The following is a 15,382-nucleotide window of genomic DNA, read 5'->3' as shown; positions in this document are numbered from 1 at the left end:
AATCAAACCGAAAAAACACGACGCCTCTAAACTGGATGATGAAGCGCGTATTTAAATGTTCACGTGGACCGTAAAGAAGCAAGAGCTTCAAAGGCTCCTACGATGATGACCGGTGTCTTCACGCTGTGATATAAGGAAATAGTGGAACATAAGAGTACCACGATGGAGGTGTCAGTCTACCAACCTAACAAGTATGGGAGGGAAGGAAAGAAAGAATGGGGGGGGGGGGCAAATTGTAAGTGGCATGATAAAAGAATGGGAGACAGTTTTACTAGCCACAACAACCTGCTTTTAGAAGGTGCAGTGTTACACTAGCACCAGCTGCCTCTTTTGTCTGTTTCCAACGAAGACAAAGCACTCCTAAGATTTCACCTAATCTGCCCCAGCAGCACTCACAGAGCTTCTGAAAACATCATGCTCTGCTAACTAGATGTAATTACTGAGAGATATTTGTCCTGAGGATATTGCAGATTCACTGACAATACTCAAAGCTGTCAGACCTTGAAAAGAGAGAGAGAGAGAGAAAAAAAAAAAGCGAAAGAAAGAAAGAAAGAAACATACAACCCAGCCCAAAACCATCCTAAGAAAACAAGGAAAGAGATGTAATCACTCTGACTTCAACTTACGCCTTCCACATGAAGACAAGCGATATGTCGTTTAAATGTTTTGTAAAGCTAGCCAAAGTTTTGGAAACGATTTTGGGAAGGTTTTGCCAAGACCAAGCCTCTGGGCTAGTTGGGCAGACACCCACGGAGTGCGTTGGCATTCACGACTGTAACCGACTTATAAAACCTAAAGCGTTATATGCGCGAGAGTTTCGACACAGCTTGGTCGCTGGAATCATTTATTTAACCGAATCAATACGGTATTCACAAGCGCTCCATCATTCACTGAACGTTCGCACGGTACGCGTTAACAAAACACGAGAAACAAAACCAAAATTCTCTGCGACGCAATTCACGTATGTGCAAAAATAAACGGCGTGAGGTGACAGGCGATGGGTGTGCGCTCTATCGAAGGGAGAGATTTGACGCGCCATGTTGTTACAGACACATTACAATGAGGCTGACTCTCTTGTGAAGCCGGTTCTCTTTCGACCATGTCTAAAATAGTTTACTCAGACAGGCAGCAGGGTGGGAGTTCACAGAACAGGGCAGCGGGCAGAGGAGAAAGGGGCCCACTCCTGACACACTGATAATAACATGACAGGAGCAGAGTGGGGGGATGGGAACTGTGGAAGAGAAGGAGGAGGAGGAGGAGAAGAAGAGGTGGGGGGGGTGAAGGAGAGAGAAAGAGGGAGAGAGAGAGAGAGAGAGAGAGAGAGCGAGAGAGAGGGAGGGAGGGAGTGCGAAAGAGAGCCAGCGTCTGGAAGAGATTTTCATTTCCAAGTATTTGTAAAGTTCATCGCAGCTGACCTCCGCATTGCCTTCCTGACATTACTCAGTATAGAGTCTATATGTGGTGTCCAGCCAGGAACGCCGAAACTACATTATCTGCGTACAGTGCATGCACATGTAGTCTAGAGCATACATGAACGCCAGCGTTTCAGCACAGTCACGGTTCTATCGCTGATCCAACATCACCCCGGAGATCACAATAACCTTAACACGAATCATGAAAGTCTCCGTACATAGGATTCCCACAGATATCCTAATAATTTTATTCTCTCTCTCGCTCTCTCTCTCTCTCTCTCCCTCTTTTCGCGCTACGTAGGCTACACGCAGGTTTTAATGACTAGGGGGAATGCGCTCAGACTCTGTATATAACAGAATGGTGGTGTTTGCATTAATAAGTCACAGTACTATCTGTTCTCACTTGCTGGTTTCACTTCTGTAAAGCGGCTGCCTTCTTATGCGCCCTGGCACTCTTTGAATAAATTCTCATGCCTGGACTGGTTATTTAGAGAGCACTGGGGAAGCAGAAGAGTTGCGACCTCCAAAAAGTGAGAACAGAACAGAGGGTTTGATATGGGAGAGGGTGAGAGAGAGAGAGAGAGAGAGAGAGAGAGAGGGGGAAGAATATGTGTGGCAGAGATGAAGTGTGAAAAACAGTTCGAGAAAGAGAGGGAGGGGTTTTAAAGACAGAGTGAGAGTGAGAGAGAGACAGAGAGAGAGAGAGAGAGAGAGAGAGAGAGAAAGAGAGACAGAGAGAGAGAGACAGAGAGAGAGAGAGACTGAAGAGAGGAAAAAAAAAGAGACAGGAGCCGAATAACAAGGCAGCGAAAGAGAGAGAGATCAATACATAGATAGTGCATGGGCAAATTAACCTCTTTAATTGGATAGCCCTCTCTCTCTGCTCTGAGATTGGCCTCAAAGTGCTGACAGCTGATGAAAGACAAATGAGAGGCCCGGAGCTGGACATCTGCCCTACCAGCTTGGCAGCCAACACTACTGTACACACTGTCAGAGTCTACTGTGTGTGTGTGTGCGTGTGTGTGTCTCATAAAAGAACTATAACTAAAAGAAAAAGCACAACAAAAGAAAACACGATAAAAATAATTAAAGAAAAGCTGATGAAAGACTCCTATTTAAAGACAGAGACATTGGCAGTTGAAAAGACAGGAGTTGTACTGTCATAGAAATGCATTTCGAGGTGCTCTATACTCCCGTCAAAGGAAAAATAAGCTGTATATTCACCTCTGTTTTTCGGAGTTAAAGCAGCTTTAATATGAGGAAAATGGTCACTCTTATCCGCCTAATGGCCCTCTTGAATTGTAAACGTGAACAAAACACAGATACACGGGACAATGAACCTGATCTGTTCATAAAATCCATGAGTAAATCGAAACGTATCCTCATAATTTTATCGCCTCACTGAGACGTTGATTGCAGGTCAATGAACAGAGGCAATGTGTCCTTATCGCGGTGTGATATTTCCTATTGTACCTTAATTGTATTTAAGCAACCTGTAGAATGGGAGCTCCACGACATTCTATGACTCAATAAAACCTCATAACTGACCCATTTTCCAAATGGCGCATTATTTTTCAAACACCATAAAGCAATTGTAAATCTCAGGGCAACGCGCTTCTTAAGAAAACGCCGCGACAAACAATTACGCAACTTTGGAACCGTCATGGGCCCATTAGAAGCTTTCTCTTCTATGTGCAGACAAAGATTAAAACTCAAACACCGCTGCCCCCCCCCCCCCGGGTCTGTCTTCAACCCCCTCATCCCTGCGCCTTTTCGTTTATTTGTTACGGTCCGGGTGCATGTAATGGTTGTTGTTATGAGTCATGTTTGCTGGTTAAAGGAAAATAAGCCATGACAGAGGAGTTTGACCAACGTTTAAACAGACCGTGTGCGCGTACAAAGGCATTACCGCAAGGGCAGTACATTAAACCAATGAACCAATGAGGTTCGCTGTTGTAACATCCTGGGTCAGATTCGCTTATCACACACAGTCTGAGCGTCTCTGAGAAATTTAATATAGAGAAACTTAAAGGAAAATGCGCTTAAAGAAAAGCTTAACGACATTCCTGCGTATGCAATGTAGACCTCAGCGGGCCCAAAATCGTTCTGATTTTTGAACCGTTTATGACACAAAAAAAAACATTCAAACACACAACCCTCATTTTAAACACGTCATCCCTTTTAAGGTTTCCGAATGGGTTGTTAAGTCTGTTTTTGGATTTTCAGTTGGTCCTCATACCCAAAATATATGCGATTTGCGCACCGGTTCACCCAGTGAGAGGAGAAAAGAGACGAGACACTCAAAGTTGACAAGCTCTGTGTCTGTCATGGGGTGACTTTCTACACTGAATAATTGGCGCCATATTCACCTCAGAAACACTTATCTGCCAAAACCCCTCTCCCATCTAAGACAAATCCTTCCATTCATTCTTATATACTGTACATGGAAAAGGCCCAGTTCCTGACGGGGGAAACTGGACGCTCTGTTTTGTAACAATGACTTTCAGACTAAACTAAGGCAGTTTTGTCTTTAAAGCTTAATGGTGCTTTTTGGTCAGGCTTTTTATAGCAGCTTCGTTTTGACTGAGTAATGATCTGTGAAAATATAGAACAGCTGTATTGAATAAACCATAAATAAACAGCACATGAATTATTACTTGACTTATTACAATGTACTTACAGGGGATAATTCCATTTGGAGAAATGAGAAATGAAACCCAGAACATGGCAGAAATTTCTCTTGAAACAATTTGGACAAATTTCTCTCTGGATATAATCAGGGTCAAATATAAAACAATTAATATAGACTGTCAGTAACATAGCTTAACTTTGGCAACGGTCATTACAAAACTGGAGGTAATCAGAAGATTATGTTAACTCCTACTTGTGGATGGAGTGTGTGAGTTTTTTTCCTGGTGAATCATCAGAAAAGGTCTATTATTACAGAGAAAAGGGAGAGAGAGAGAGAGAGAGAGAGAGAGAGAGAGAGACTAACGTCCCCATATGAGCGAGTTCGGCAAAATCTCATTACATATGCAAATGTGAGATACAATATACATATGCAAATGTGAGATTCAGGAGACAGACACATAAGCGTGCAATACACACACACACACACACACACACACATACATACAAAGGACTCTCCATCACCCTAAACATGTTTGCCATGTCACGTCCATTGTCTTTTCTGTTTTTTTCCACAAAGGTGGACCGATCACACAAGCCCACATTACCCATCAGCCCTAACCACAATTCTTTCTCTCTCTTAAAAAAAAAAAAAAAGACTAGTCATAAAATGAAACAGTTTACATTCCTGGCAGCAGATTCACGAGAGATTTTGTTATATGTATACGTGGCCCACGTGTTTACTGTCTATCCTTGGCCTTTTCCTTCGATTGTCTCTTGCCCTCAGGCGAGACGATCTCTTTGAGTCTTCTCCGTTGTCGTTTTTCCAGAGAGTAAGCACGCGAGGAAAAGATCAGGATAAGACAGGAGGGGGCAGCTAACCGGCATGAGCGAGTACAGGAGTCAAGTCTCTCTCTCTCGCCCCTGGCCAAAAAAACAGCCCTGTGGCATTTGATACACAGGCAGCAGGTATGAGGACTCAGTGTCCATTTTTGTCTCTCTGTGTGTGGTGTGTGTGTGTTTGTGTGTGTGTGTGTGTGTCAGTGTGTGCGCGCGCGGGCACCATCTCTTCAGATATAAGAGATCTGGCCCTCAGCCAAGTTCATCTGTTAATGGTCAGCCACTATGAGGGTAGAGCCATCCCCCACCCCACCCCCCCTCCACCACCCAGCCCCCCCGTTCCAACAGCACACTGCCCCCCCCCCCCCCCACGCCTCGTCTCAGCACCCCCACCTTTAACCCACAGCAACCACCCTGCACTCCCCATCTTTCTCTTTCGTGATGGAAAACTTTTCTCTCTCTCTTGTTCACTCTCACGCTTCTTTCGCTGTCCCCCTTTTTGCCTGGTTTGGTGTGGCAGTGTTTTTTTGTTTTTGTTTTTTTGGGTTTTTTTTTTTTTTTTTTGAAGGCCCTCTTTCTCTCTCTCTGTTTTTTTTCTTGATTTCACTCTTGTGGTAGTTTCTCATTCATTCTCCCGCTTTCGTTCCTTTTTTTTTTCCTTTATGTTTTATTTTATATTCTCTTTGTGCGTGTGTGTGTGTGTGTGTGTGTGTGTGTGTGGTTGCATAAGTGTGTGTGTGTGTGTTTTTGTTTGTTAATGCTCCTGCTCTCTCTCTCTCTCTCTCTCCCTTAGCATAGATCACTCCCGCGTCTTCCCCGCTCTATTCAAGATAAACAGTGCCTCAAGTTCAGGGCACACCCTGTAGACCCTTAAACAAAGCCATCTATCATGCTGTCTGGCTGGACCCATTTGGCCATGGCTAGCCCACTGTAGACTGCTCTCCCCTGCAGCACAATCCCCCCATTGTACTCCATGGGTCTCTCCTTTAACCCCTTCTCACACGCCCCACACACACGCACACACACACACATACACGCACGCACATGCAGACACACACACACACAAATACACCTCCATGGGTGCCGTGGGTGTGTCGGCGGACTGGGGAGGGCAGTGGGGAGAACCTTGTTTAAAGGACTGAGAACTGAAAATAGAAACACGCTAGTTGCTATACGGCTAACGTAAACCTAGCGTTGTTACTGAGATATTTGCAAAGTGGTTTCAACACACACACACACACACACATACATACAAAAAATGGCTAAACTTAACGGGGGTGGGGGGATATCTGACCACTTCTCGTTTTAACTGGGCTATAGATTGTGTGAAAAACAAAGAGAAAAAAAATTGTTTTGTGTGTGTGAGAGGACAGAAAGAGAGGGCCTTTTTTCTGTGGACATAAAGATTTAAAAACAGAAAAAAAAATTTCACGGCACAGTAATTATAGTCTAGTTAGATGGACAGCAGCTGTTGCAGAGTCATAGAGGGAGAGAGAGAGAGAGAGAGAGAGAGAGAGAGAGACTGAGAGAGGTTCAGATAATTATCTTGATCAAACTCAGGCAAATAGATACTCATCCCTCAGTCCAGAGACGAACATTAAGACAGTTGGAACAATCTCTCTTTCCCGGCTCCCCATTCATTAAAACCTCATCACGGCCCAGAGAGCCTCGTTCCAAACCGCAAATTCCTAAAATCATATGATCTCTAGCCTGACAATAATGCCTCCCATGCTTTTTTTTTTTTTTTTAGAAATGCTAAATAGTTCATCTCTACTCATTATGTCACAGTAAGCCAATCATGTCCGTTCGCAGACATTTTGAGCGATAAATCACGTATCCCACCGGCATGAAGACTGTTGCGTTGGGATTCTTTGCTCTGACAAGAACGGCATGATTACATATTGTATACTCAGTCGTGTCAAATGAGAATAAATCTTTGGGAGACGGGGAATGAAACTAATTTGACGTTACGCACTTCGCCGCGCTGCCCCGTCTCTCCGTTTCCATTTTCGCTCGAAAAAAAAAAGAACGGTTGTGTGCATCTTCGCCGATCTTGCTTCCGCCTCGCTCTGGCGGACTACGGTGACACGTTCAGAATACAAGCGTAGTAATAGACTAATCAAATATGCAAAACAATCGGCAATTACCAAGAGGGGCCTAATGGTCATTAGAATTTACAACAAGGTAATGAACTGTAGTTTGCCCACGATATGCATATTCATAAAGCAATCAAGGCTTTGAAGATTAAAGAAGCGCTTCAAATTCAAATGAGCCAAAGCATATTATCAGGAAGATTCAGGGAGGAGGTACAAGGCGTTTTATGTCTGGGTTTGTGTGTGTGTGTGTGCGTGTGTGTATGTGTGTGTGTGTGTGTACGTGCAGATGTATGTGTTGATCTGCCAGGGTGCATGGGGGAGATTTGTGTGTGTGTGTGTGTCTGCGTGTGTGTCTGTGTATAAGCACGCATGTTCTTATAGATAAAAGCCACAACGACAAAAAGCAAAATTAATTACTCACCCATACTCGAAATTTTAAAGCCAATTAATGAGGTTCTCTGAAGAATTTACGTACTCTTGATCTAAGTAATCACTTCATACCAGTACAGTTGGGGGCAATTAAATGCATGTTTGCTTCACGCTTTAGTATCAATAAGCATTTAAGGACAGCCATTGAGAATGTTCAAAACTCACCTCTCTAAACATACTCAGGTGGGGTTTTTTTTTAAATTATCTATTCAATTAAAGCATTTGTAAAGTACTGTGGCTTAAAAGGCTGCCAGGAAGAGTAAAGTCAGACTGACTGACAAAATGTGTGTGTGTGTGTGTGTGTGTGTGTGTGTGCGCCTGAGTGCGTGTGTGTGCGTGCGTGTGCGTGCGTGAATGTGTGCCTGCGTGCGTGCATGTGCCTGTGTGTGTGTGTGTGTGTTTGTGTGTGTGTGGGAGAGAGAGAGAGAAAGAGAAAGAGAAAACAGAAATAGCTTTGAAACAAACCAGGCTGTAGGTGCAGACACGCTGGGGCCTCCCTCCTCTTTATCTATGACCATACAGCCCAGATAAGACCTACCAGCTGCAGACGACCACACACCCACCAAGCCCACTACCCTAACTACAATACTGGCCTGGCCACTGATAACCGACCTCACAGGGGGGGCTGCTCCACGCCACAAGTGGGAAGAACTATAGACGACACAGCCACCAAGAGTCCCCCCCCCCCCCACCCCTCCCTCGTTATCACAGCTGTGTTTGGCTGAAGAAAAAAAGAAAAGAGAGAGAGAAATACCTCAACAGACAGAGGCAATGCTGTTACATGTGATTGTCCAGCAGGTATAAGATACGAAGATATGAATATGTATGTGAATGTGCTGCTGTTGGTTTAAATATTTTATTTTAGAACTGAAGGGAGGAGGTTTTGGGAAGTGCTGTAGGACATCTGGCATAAAAGCGGAGCAGTTTTAAAGATCAAGCTTAGCATGCTTTAGATAGGATAGGATGCTAAAATATATATTTCTGAGCAAATGGTTTGCAATGCCCTTTTGGAAAGCCAGTTCCCTCAGGGTAAGCATGTGAGGACTCGTAACCCACAGACAGACACACACACACGCGCGCGCGCGCGCATACACACGCACACAAATATGCACACAAGCTTGCACTGGCCAGAGCTCAAGTCTGAAATGAGATCATATGCTCCTGACAGCTCTTATCATCATACTGCTACGCATCAGGGAACCTCTGCCACAATGCATTTACTGCAGAGGAAACCAAAAGAACATGGCATGTGTGTGTGTGTGTGTGTGTGTGTGTGTGTGTGTGTGTGTACATGTGTGTGAGAGAGATACAGACTCGAGCAGCTAATGCATTTGTCCAAGTATGCCTGTGCGTTTCCACAGCGTTCTGCTGTGTGGAAACTTAGGGCAGCTTGTGCATGTGTGGACAGTATGTGTGTATGCCTGTGCACATAGGCATAGTGCGAGTATGTGTGTCTGTGTGTGCACGCACGCATGTGTGTGTGTGTGTGTGTGTCTCAGTGTGAGTGTACGTATGTGCGAGCTCCCACCTGAAGGCCCCAGGGCCTTGTTGAGAGCTTGTGATACCTAATAGAGAACAGGCAGTCCTGGTATAGTGCTGTAATTCAGTGACACAGCTCTCTACCGCTGCAGACCTGCTCCATGCCAATTCGGCTTTGGCTTGCCCATCAGAGGGGTGCCCTCCAGCTATGCTTGCCAACTCAAAGGGCCTTTCATGTCCCTCTGCACATTACTGATGGAATAGCCTTCACACACAGACAATCACACATGCATGTTACACACACACACACACACACACACACACAGAGGCATTGGACACACACACACACAGACACCCACCCACACAGAAATATAATCAAATGGACTCAGGAAGGAACAAAAAGCAGCATGGCTATTTGGAGAAAACAGACTGGGGCAAGCACACACACACACACACACACACACACACACACACACACACAGATACAAAAGGATGAACGTTCATGTCATCCTTTTTTCTTTTCTTTTCTTTTTTTAAATACATATGAACCGCATTTCTCCAAAATCGGTGATCGGCGACTTTCCCAGCTGGGTCAGATCCTGCTGCTGTGAACCAGCAATGAAACATGCATCTCCTGGTTCTGAGTAATACTACACGTTAGTGATACACCAGTGTGGATAGCCCTCATCTCATTCCCTCTGCTCTCATTTCCCTAACTACCCCCCCCCCCTCACCTCCACCCCCACCCCACTGCAGGCCCCACCCCACCCACAGAGGACAGCAGACGCCCCATCGCTATCCCCTGTGGGGGAACAGTGGCGCTATGCCAGGCAGACACAGTGCTAACTACCTTTGTCTCGGCGAAATGGCCTGCAAAACCGACACAGGTCTTCCTAACGCGGAGTAATTCATGGAGAGTTATATTTCAATGTATCTATAGCAGACCGTATAACGTCTGTGATACAGATATCGTAACAAAAAAAACCTCAAACTGTTGCATTGCAAGTTAGTAGGTGCTAACATGTATCCTGCAGATGTCATAAGGTTTTTTTTTTTTTGTTTGTTTGTTTGTTTGCTTGTTTTAAATCTTGACCAAAAGGGGATCCCATTTTTGGGGCACGCGGAGGAATTTCAATCAAGGGGACTTCAACAGAGACTCTGACCGAGACAATGAGACCTCAGGGAGAAGCGGTGGGTGATCTATTTACGGTTTCAGAAAACAAGGGATGCGCGGAAGAGGTATTTCAGAAACGTTCATTCCCTTGAGAGAGCGAACGGGGGTGAGCTGTGATGTTTGGGAGCGTGGTAAGAGAAGGGAGGGGTGTCTACACAGTAGGGGTTACCGCCTGGTTCATCGTCTGGCCCTGCTCAAGGGCATTCAACCTCTGAATGAAGGGGTGGGGGGGGTGGGGGGTAGGGAGGGGGTGGCGGAGCTGTGGTGTCCGCATGCATATCTTTAGATTGTTTATCATGCAAATTTTTTTTTTTTTTTTTTTTTTTTGCGTGGCGGCAGTAACGGATTCCCTCCCGTTTTACAGCCAACGCAGGACTCCATCTGTTGTGAAAGACATCTGCTCGGATGCAGCGCTTTCGGGCCGTGGGCTCTGGAAGGAACTCCAACATCATCCACTTTTCCCTTCTGCACAAATACCCAATGTTTTATCTTGACTTGCTGTTTTAGAAACAGACGCAAAACTTCGATCGCGTTTCTGCAGCTCTAGCACAAAGTTATTCTGTTGCTGTTTGGTTTGCTCGTCCTTTAATGTTACACTACAGTTGGGGGGGGGGGGGGGGGGGGGGGGGGTTAGGGGGTGGGGGTTCATTTCAGTAAGGTCATTTCAATAGGCGACTCATGGTATGTACAGTGACATGAGCCAACGCTATCACGTTCCCATGAAGCGATATGATGTTGCAATACGATGTTGACAACATGTTCCACCAGCTGACTAAGGCAGGATGACATATAGTCAGTGTCAAGGTGGAAGGGCCTCGCAAAACTAAAAGTGTTGATGGCTGAGGAGAAAAAGAAAACTAAAACGTCGATAGCCAGATAGATTCTGGGATTCAATACACCCATTCGAATTACTGCTCTCACAGTGTCACGCTTAAAAAAAGTAACAGACGTCGTTTGGCAGAACTGACCTCAAAATTCACAGACCGAAAAAAAAAAAAGTGTGACTGATAACCTTGAGACTTGTGAGATGATTATTACAGTTTGGATCAAAAAAGGATTGTAGTTCTCTGAAAAAAAAAAAAACCCCTGCACTTTCATGACTCTGTCTCTACCCCTGAGGAACTGGGACGATGAGACGAAATTAAAGATGAGACAAATTTCATATTGGAATCTTTGCCAAACCCAAACCGACCAAAAAGCTTCTAGACTATAGCGTTCATGACAACATATTTACTACTGCAGAAGTCTAATTAAATGGCATGGGAGCAGTAGAAAACAACCCCATGTTAAACTGCAAACACATTAAATTGTTTTGCTGTCGCTGTTATGTTCATGTTTTTTTGCTGTCCTCATTTAAGACTGGAAGTCTCACCACAGGAAGTCTCTTGTAATTAAGAAAATGAGGCAAAGCAGTTTCAATTAGCGGTGTCGAAGACATCTTTAAATAAACGTCTCCTTTTTTGACAGCTTAAAATCATTGTGTATTTTTTTTCTTTCTTTCTTTCTTTCTTTCTTCCTTTCTTTCTTTTAATTTCAAGCATGAATGTGAGATTTCGCAGACACAGAGTTATGGGAGAGAGATATGAGCTTGTAAAAACCGCGCAAATTCCCGATCCATCTGCTGAGACCACATGAGAGACTGCACAAGGGCCAAGAGCTACTTTGTATTTGCTGACACAGAGATGCTCTACTCTGCTCCTCTCCTCTCTCCTCCTCTCCTCTCCTCTCCTTATCCCTTCTCTAGTTTCTCCTCTCCTTACTTTCTTTATCGAAACGAGTGTTTTGAGATAAACACACAACTCCCGACTTCTTCGGCGGAATCACTCAAAAATTCACCCCGAAAACCTGGACTATGAAGGCCCTTCAGTCCAGTCACTATGAGCAAACGATCTTCATCTGAGAAGGAGGTTTCCACAAGAAAACTCTCACTTATCACCGGGTACGCCACCTCACCAAACATTATAGCTAATCCCCACACCAGCCCTCCTCCTCCTCCTCCTCCACTACCACCTTCTCTCACCGTACCTGTAATATTCTCCTGTTTAGGGCATATTCCGTGTGGGGTTGTGGCTAGGTGATCTTCTCCGTGGGGCGAGACTTGGACGGCTACCTCCACGGGGACAATACGGGGTCTCCTTGACTCCACACGAGAGGGCGAGGGCGAGGGGGGCAGGTCTGGGGCCTTGTCCCTGCAGACGCTACCATGGCACTGCCTCCGTTTATGCTCGATAAACATCAGTATGTCCGCAAGGGGGAATCTAGTATGGCACTGACCGCACGTCAGAAGGTCCTGGTCCCCTTTGGGCGTCGAGGGCACTAGCCTGGGATGATCCTGTGACTCCTCCAGGGTATCGGCCGACACAGGCTCAGCTACACCACAACACAAACAGAGAGAGACCAATCAGAGACTGCCGAATTACTGTGTGGGTAGTCTCTAGAGTAAGCGTTAGTGCTAATTGCATGTATATGTAACAAGGGAAACATTAATACTAGGTAATATTACAATGAGTGTCATTTATGACAGTGAAATGAGACATAGCTGTCGAGGTTTCTTACAAGCTGCAATAATGATTATGGTGGAAATGATTGCAAAAAATAAATAATGCCGCAAGAGGCTAATGTATCTTGGGACAACTTTGCTTTTGGTAATGGTTCGTGTGACAGTATGTAATGAGTCTTGTCTGACTCATATTACTACTGACGGTGACAGAAAGAAAGAAAGAAAGAAAGAAAGAAAGAGAAAAAACATCAGATGCACAGTGTTGCTTTTCTTTTTTTCTTTTTTTTTGAAGGGGGGGTGTGTGTTCACTTTAGTGTGCTGGGTAAGTCTTGACCCTCTTCATTATGCTGCCAATCTCACGTCTTAATGAACCTAACACCTCTGAGAATCAAAAAATAGATTTTAATTTCAGTTCAAGATGATTGGAACCCATTTAGTTAAAAGTGCTGGGATCCTCTGAACCGAGGTTAGCTATTGAGGGGCGTATGTGGGGTAATTCCCAATAGGAAAGTGAGAGCATATGAGAGAGCAATCAAAACGACATCTGCGCCTGGATTGGGATTTCGAGATATAAGGCGGCGGCTTCTTGCCGTCGGTGGGAAGCTACCCCTAATTCTGTGTCAGGTCATGCGAGAAAAAAGGTGGGGGGGGGGGGGGGGGGGGGTGACGGCACATTCCAGTGCGTTTCCAGACATCAAGAAAGGGAGAGTATTTTAGTAGCTATTTAAGAACCGTTCAAAGAGCACTTATCGCCACGAACTCCTTCCAGTTTTTTTTTTCACTCAGGCACTTACATTTTGCTCGTCGTAAAGTAAATCCTTTTTTAAATAGGCTATACGCTAACATGTTCAAAAGGGTACGTAATTGTTAGAAAAAACCGTTTAGTTTTAATCTTAATTAATTTGCTTTCATTTCCCTTTTCTCTCTTAAACAACAAACTATCAAGATGTTTTTTCGTATATTGAGGTTAACGGTTTGTTAGAGTAGCATTGTTTACGCATCGTTAAGCATTGTTATCTATCTTAATTGCATATTTTAGGATATACACCACCGGTTTACATACGCTAACCACGATACGGGCTCGACTGAGAACAGGCTATCGAAAAAATAAAGGCTAAACCAGATCAAGTTCAAGTTCACGTACCGTCCGCAATGTACCGTCAGTGTTCTGCCCCCTGCCGACTGACACGACTTGGTCCCCAGATAGGAGATAGATTCGCATGAGAGACGAGGAACTCGCTAGCCAGCATAGACTTGCATATCCTCGGAGACAAACGATGACAGATTTCGTCTAACCGAATGAAATCGTCTCTAAACTATTAGGACGATCGCAGTGGGGAAACTTTTGTATGAAAAAAGAAACGAACGCCGACCTTGGCTTTGCTTCTACGAAGTAGCTTACAACTGGATGCAATACATTTTAATGAGTCTGACCACAGACTACGGGTCAGTTTTAGGTGTGTTTGAGACCTTTAAAGCCGCGGAGAATGTGCGATTCTGAATGCTTTATCAAGCAAATTAAGTAGCACTGATCAATTAAAGTTCACTTTGTGCTTAATGCCACCTCTACTAAAGTGCCATAAAATCTTCCGTGAAAAGCAAAGACTGAAAACATTAACACCGAAAGGAAATGAAATTAAGACCAAATAACCTTTGAGATCTTAAGCTAATACAAAGGTCAGGTTTTTCGCTCTACGCTCTTAGTTTAATTAACTGATTTTACCAAGGGTGCAGCTCCTTGTGAATGCAGAATTTCCAGTTATTTATATATGAAATTTCTGACAATGGTCCCATATGAGAAATAGTTCTACGAGTTGCACATTTATATTTTGTATCTATAGGCGACACAATAAGTAATATCTAATCTTTAACCCGAAACCGGTAAAGTTCGCACATCCTCACCAAGGTAAACTTTATTTTTAGACTCGCTGTATCCATGGTCATTACGAACACAAGCGATCCGAATCTATAAACTAATTATTTAGGTTACTAACATGTTCTTCGAATTCCGCGTGTTAGTTGAAGTCTATGCGTCTAGATTGCTTCATTCATAAATATCACAAATAGTAGGCGGCTATTTAACACTCGCAACACCAGGAGATCGAGGTCCAGAGTCCAGTAGCCTATACTACTGGAGACTGTCGTCCCTCTTCCACAATCCATGGAGTAAATGTACAATGCAAATGTGCACAATCAAAACACAAGGATCACCAGCAGCAGCAGCTGCAGCAGCAGCCACGACAACCACTACGAGCAATATTCCTAAACTTACGCGAAAACTCCCGCTTGCTTAAGTGCTGGGGTTTGCCCTGCTTGCGGCGAGACATGTTGGACGCGTCTTCAGCTTGGTTCACATTTGGGAAAGCCAGTCTTGTAATGAGAGATTCCAGAGAAAATATCTTCACCGATACATTAGGTATCCAAAATGAATTATAAATAGTACCAAAGTGACGCGCGCGACACAGCTTGTGCGTTGGACTTCATGGCTTCTTTGAAAAGACTAAGAGAGAAAGAGAGATGAAGAGTGGCAAAGCCCCCCTGAGCCGTGCAAGTTCAAGTGCGGACGTGACGTTCCAGCGAACTTGAACGTCAAGAGATAGATGGACACAGACATACAAAACAGAGGCAGGGCGAAGCTTGGCAAGGGGGAGGGAGGTGAGAATGATAAAAACCAATGGACACACATTATGGGTTGCATATGAACCATAGACCCCAGGAACCAATGGACAGAGAGAGAGAGAGAGAGAGAGAGAGAGCGCGCAGTAGAACCTTGACTTTAGGTCGCGAAGGAGACGGAGTAGGGCATGCTATGTAACCGTAGCTG

At 44.6% G+C, this 15,382-nt stretch overlaps 1 protein-coding gene across 1 annotated transcript in view; it reads right to left on the bottom strand.

Moving 5' to 3' along the window:
- The window catches only part of bcl11ab (BCL11 transcription factor A b), a 25,112-nt gene extending 10,227 nt beyond the window's left edge, over positions 1-14,885 (bottom strand). The window contains exons 1-2 of the mRNA XM_030782395.1: positions 14,831-14,885; positions 12,084-12,428 (exon numbers count right to left, since the gene is read on the bottom strand). Of these exons, the coding sequence (XP_030638255.1) occupies positions 12,084-12,428; positions 14,831-14,885 (400 nt within the window). The remainder of the gene's footprint in view (positions 1-12,083; positions 12,429-14,830) is intronic.
- Positions 14,886-15,382: the final 497 nt, after the last annotated feature.

Source organism: Chanos chanos, chromosome 8 (genome assembly GCF_902362185.1).
Source record: "Chanos chanos chromosome 8, fChaCha1.1, whole genome shotgun sequence".
NCBI lineage: Eukaryota > Metazoa > Chordata > Actinopteri > Gonorynchiformes > Chanidae > Chanos > Chanos chanos.
The sequence above is the reverse complement of the archived record's forward strand: the minus strand, read 5'-3'. Positions and strand labels throughout refer to the sequence as shown.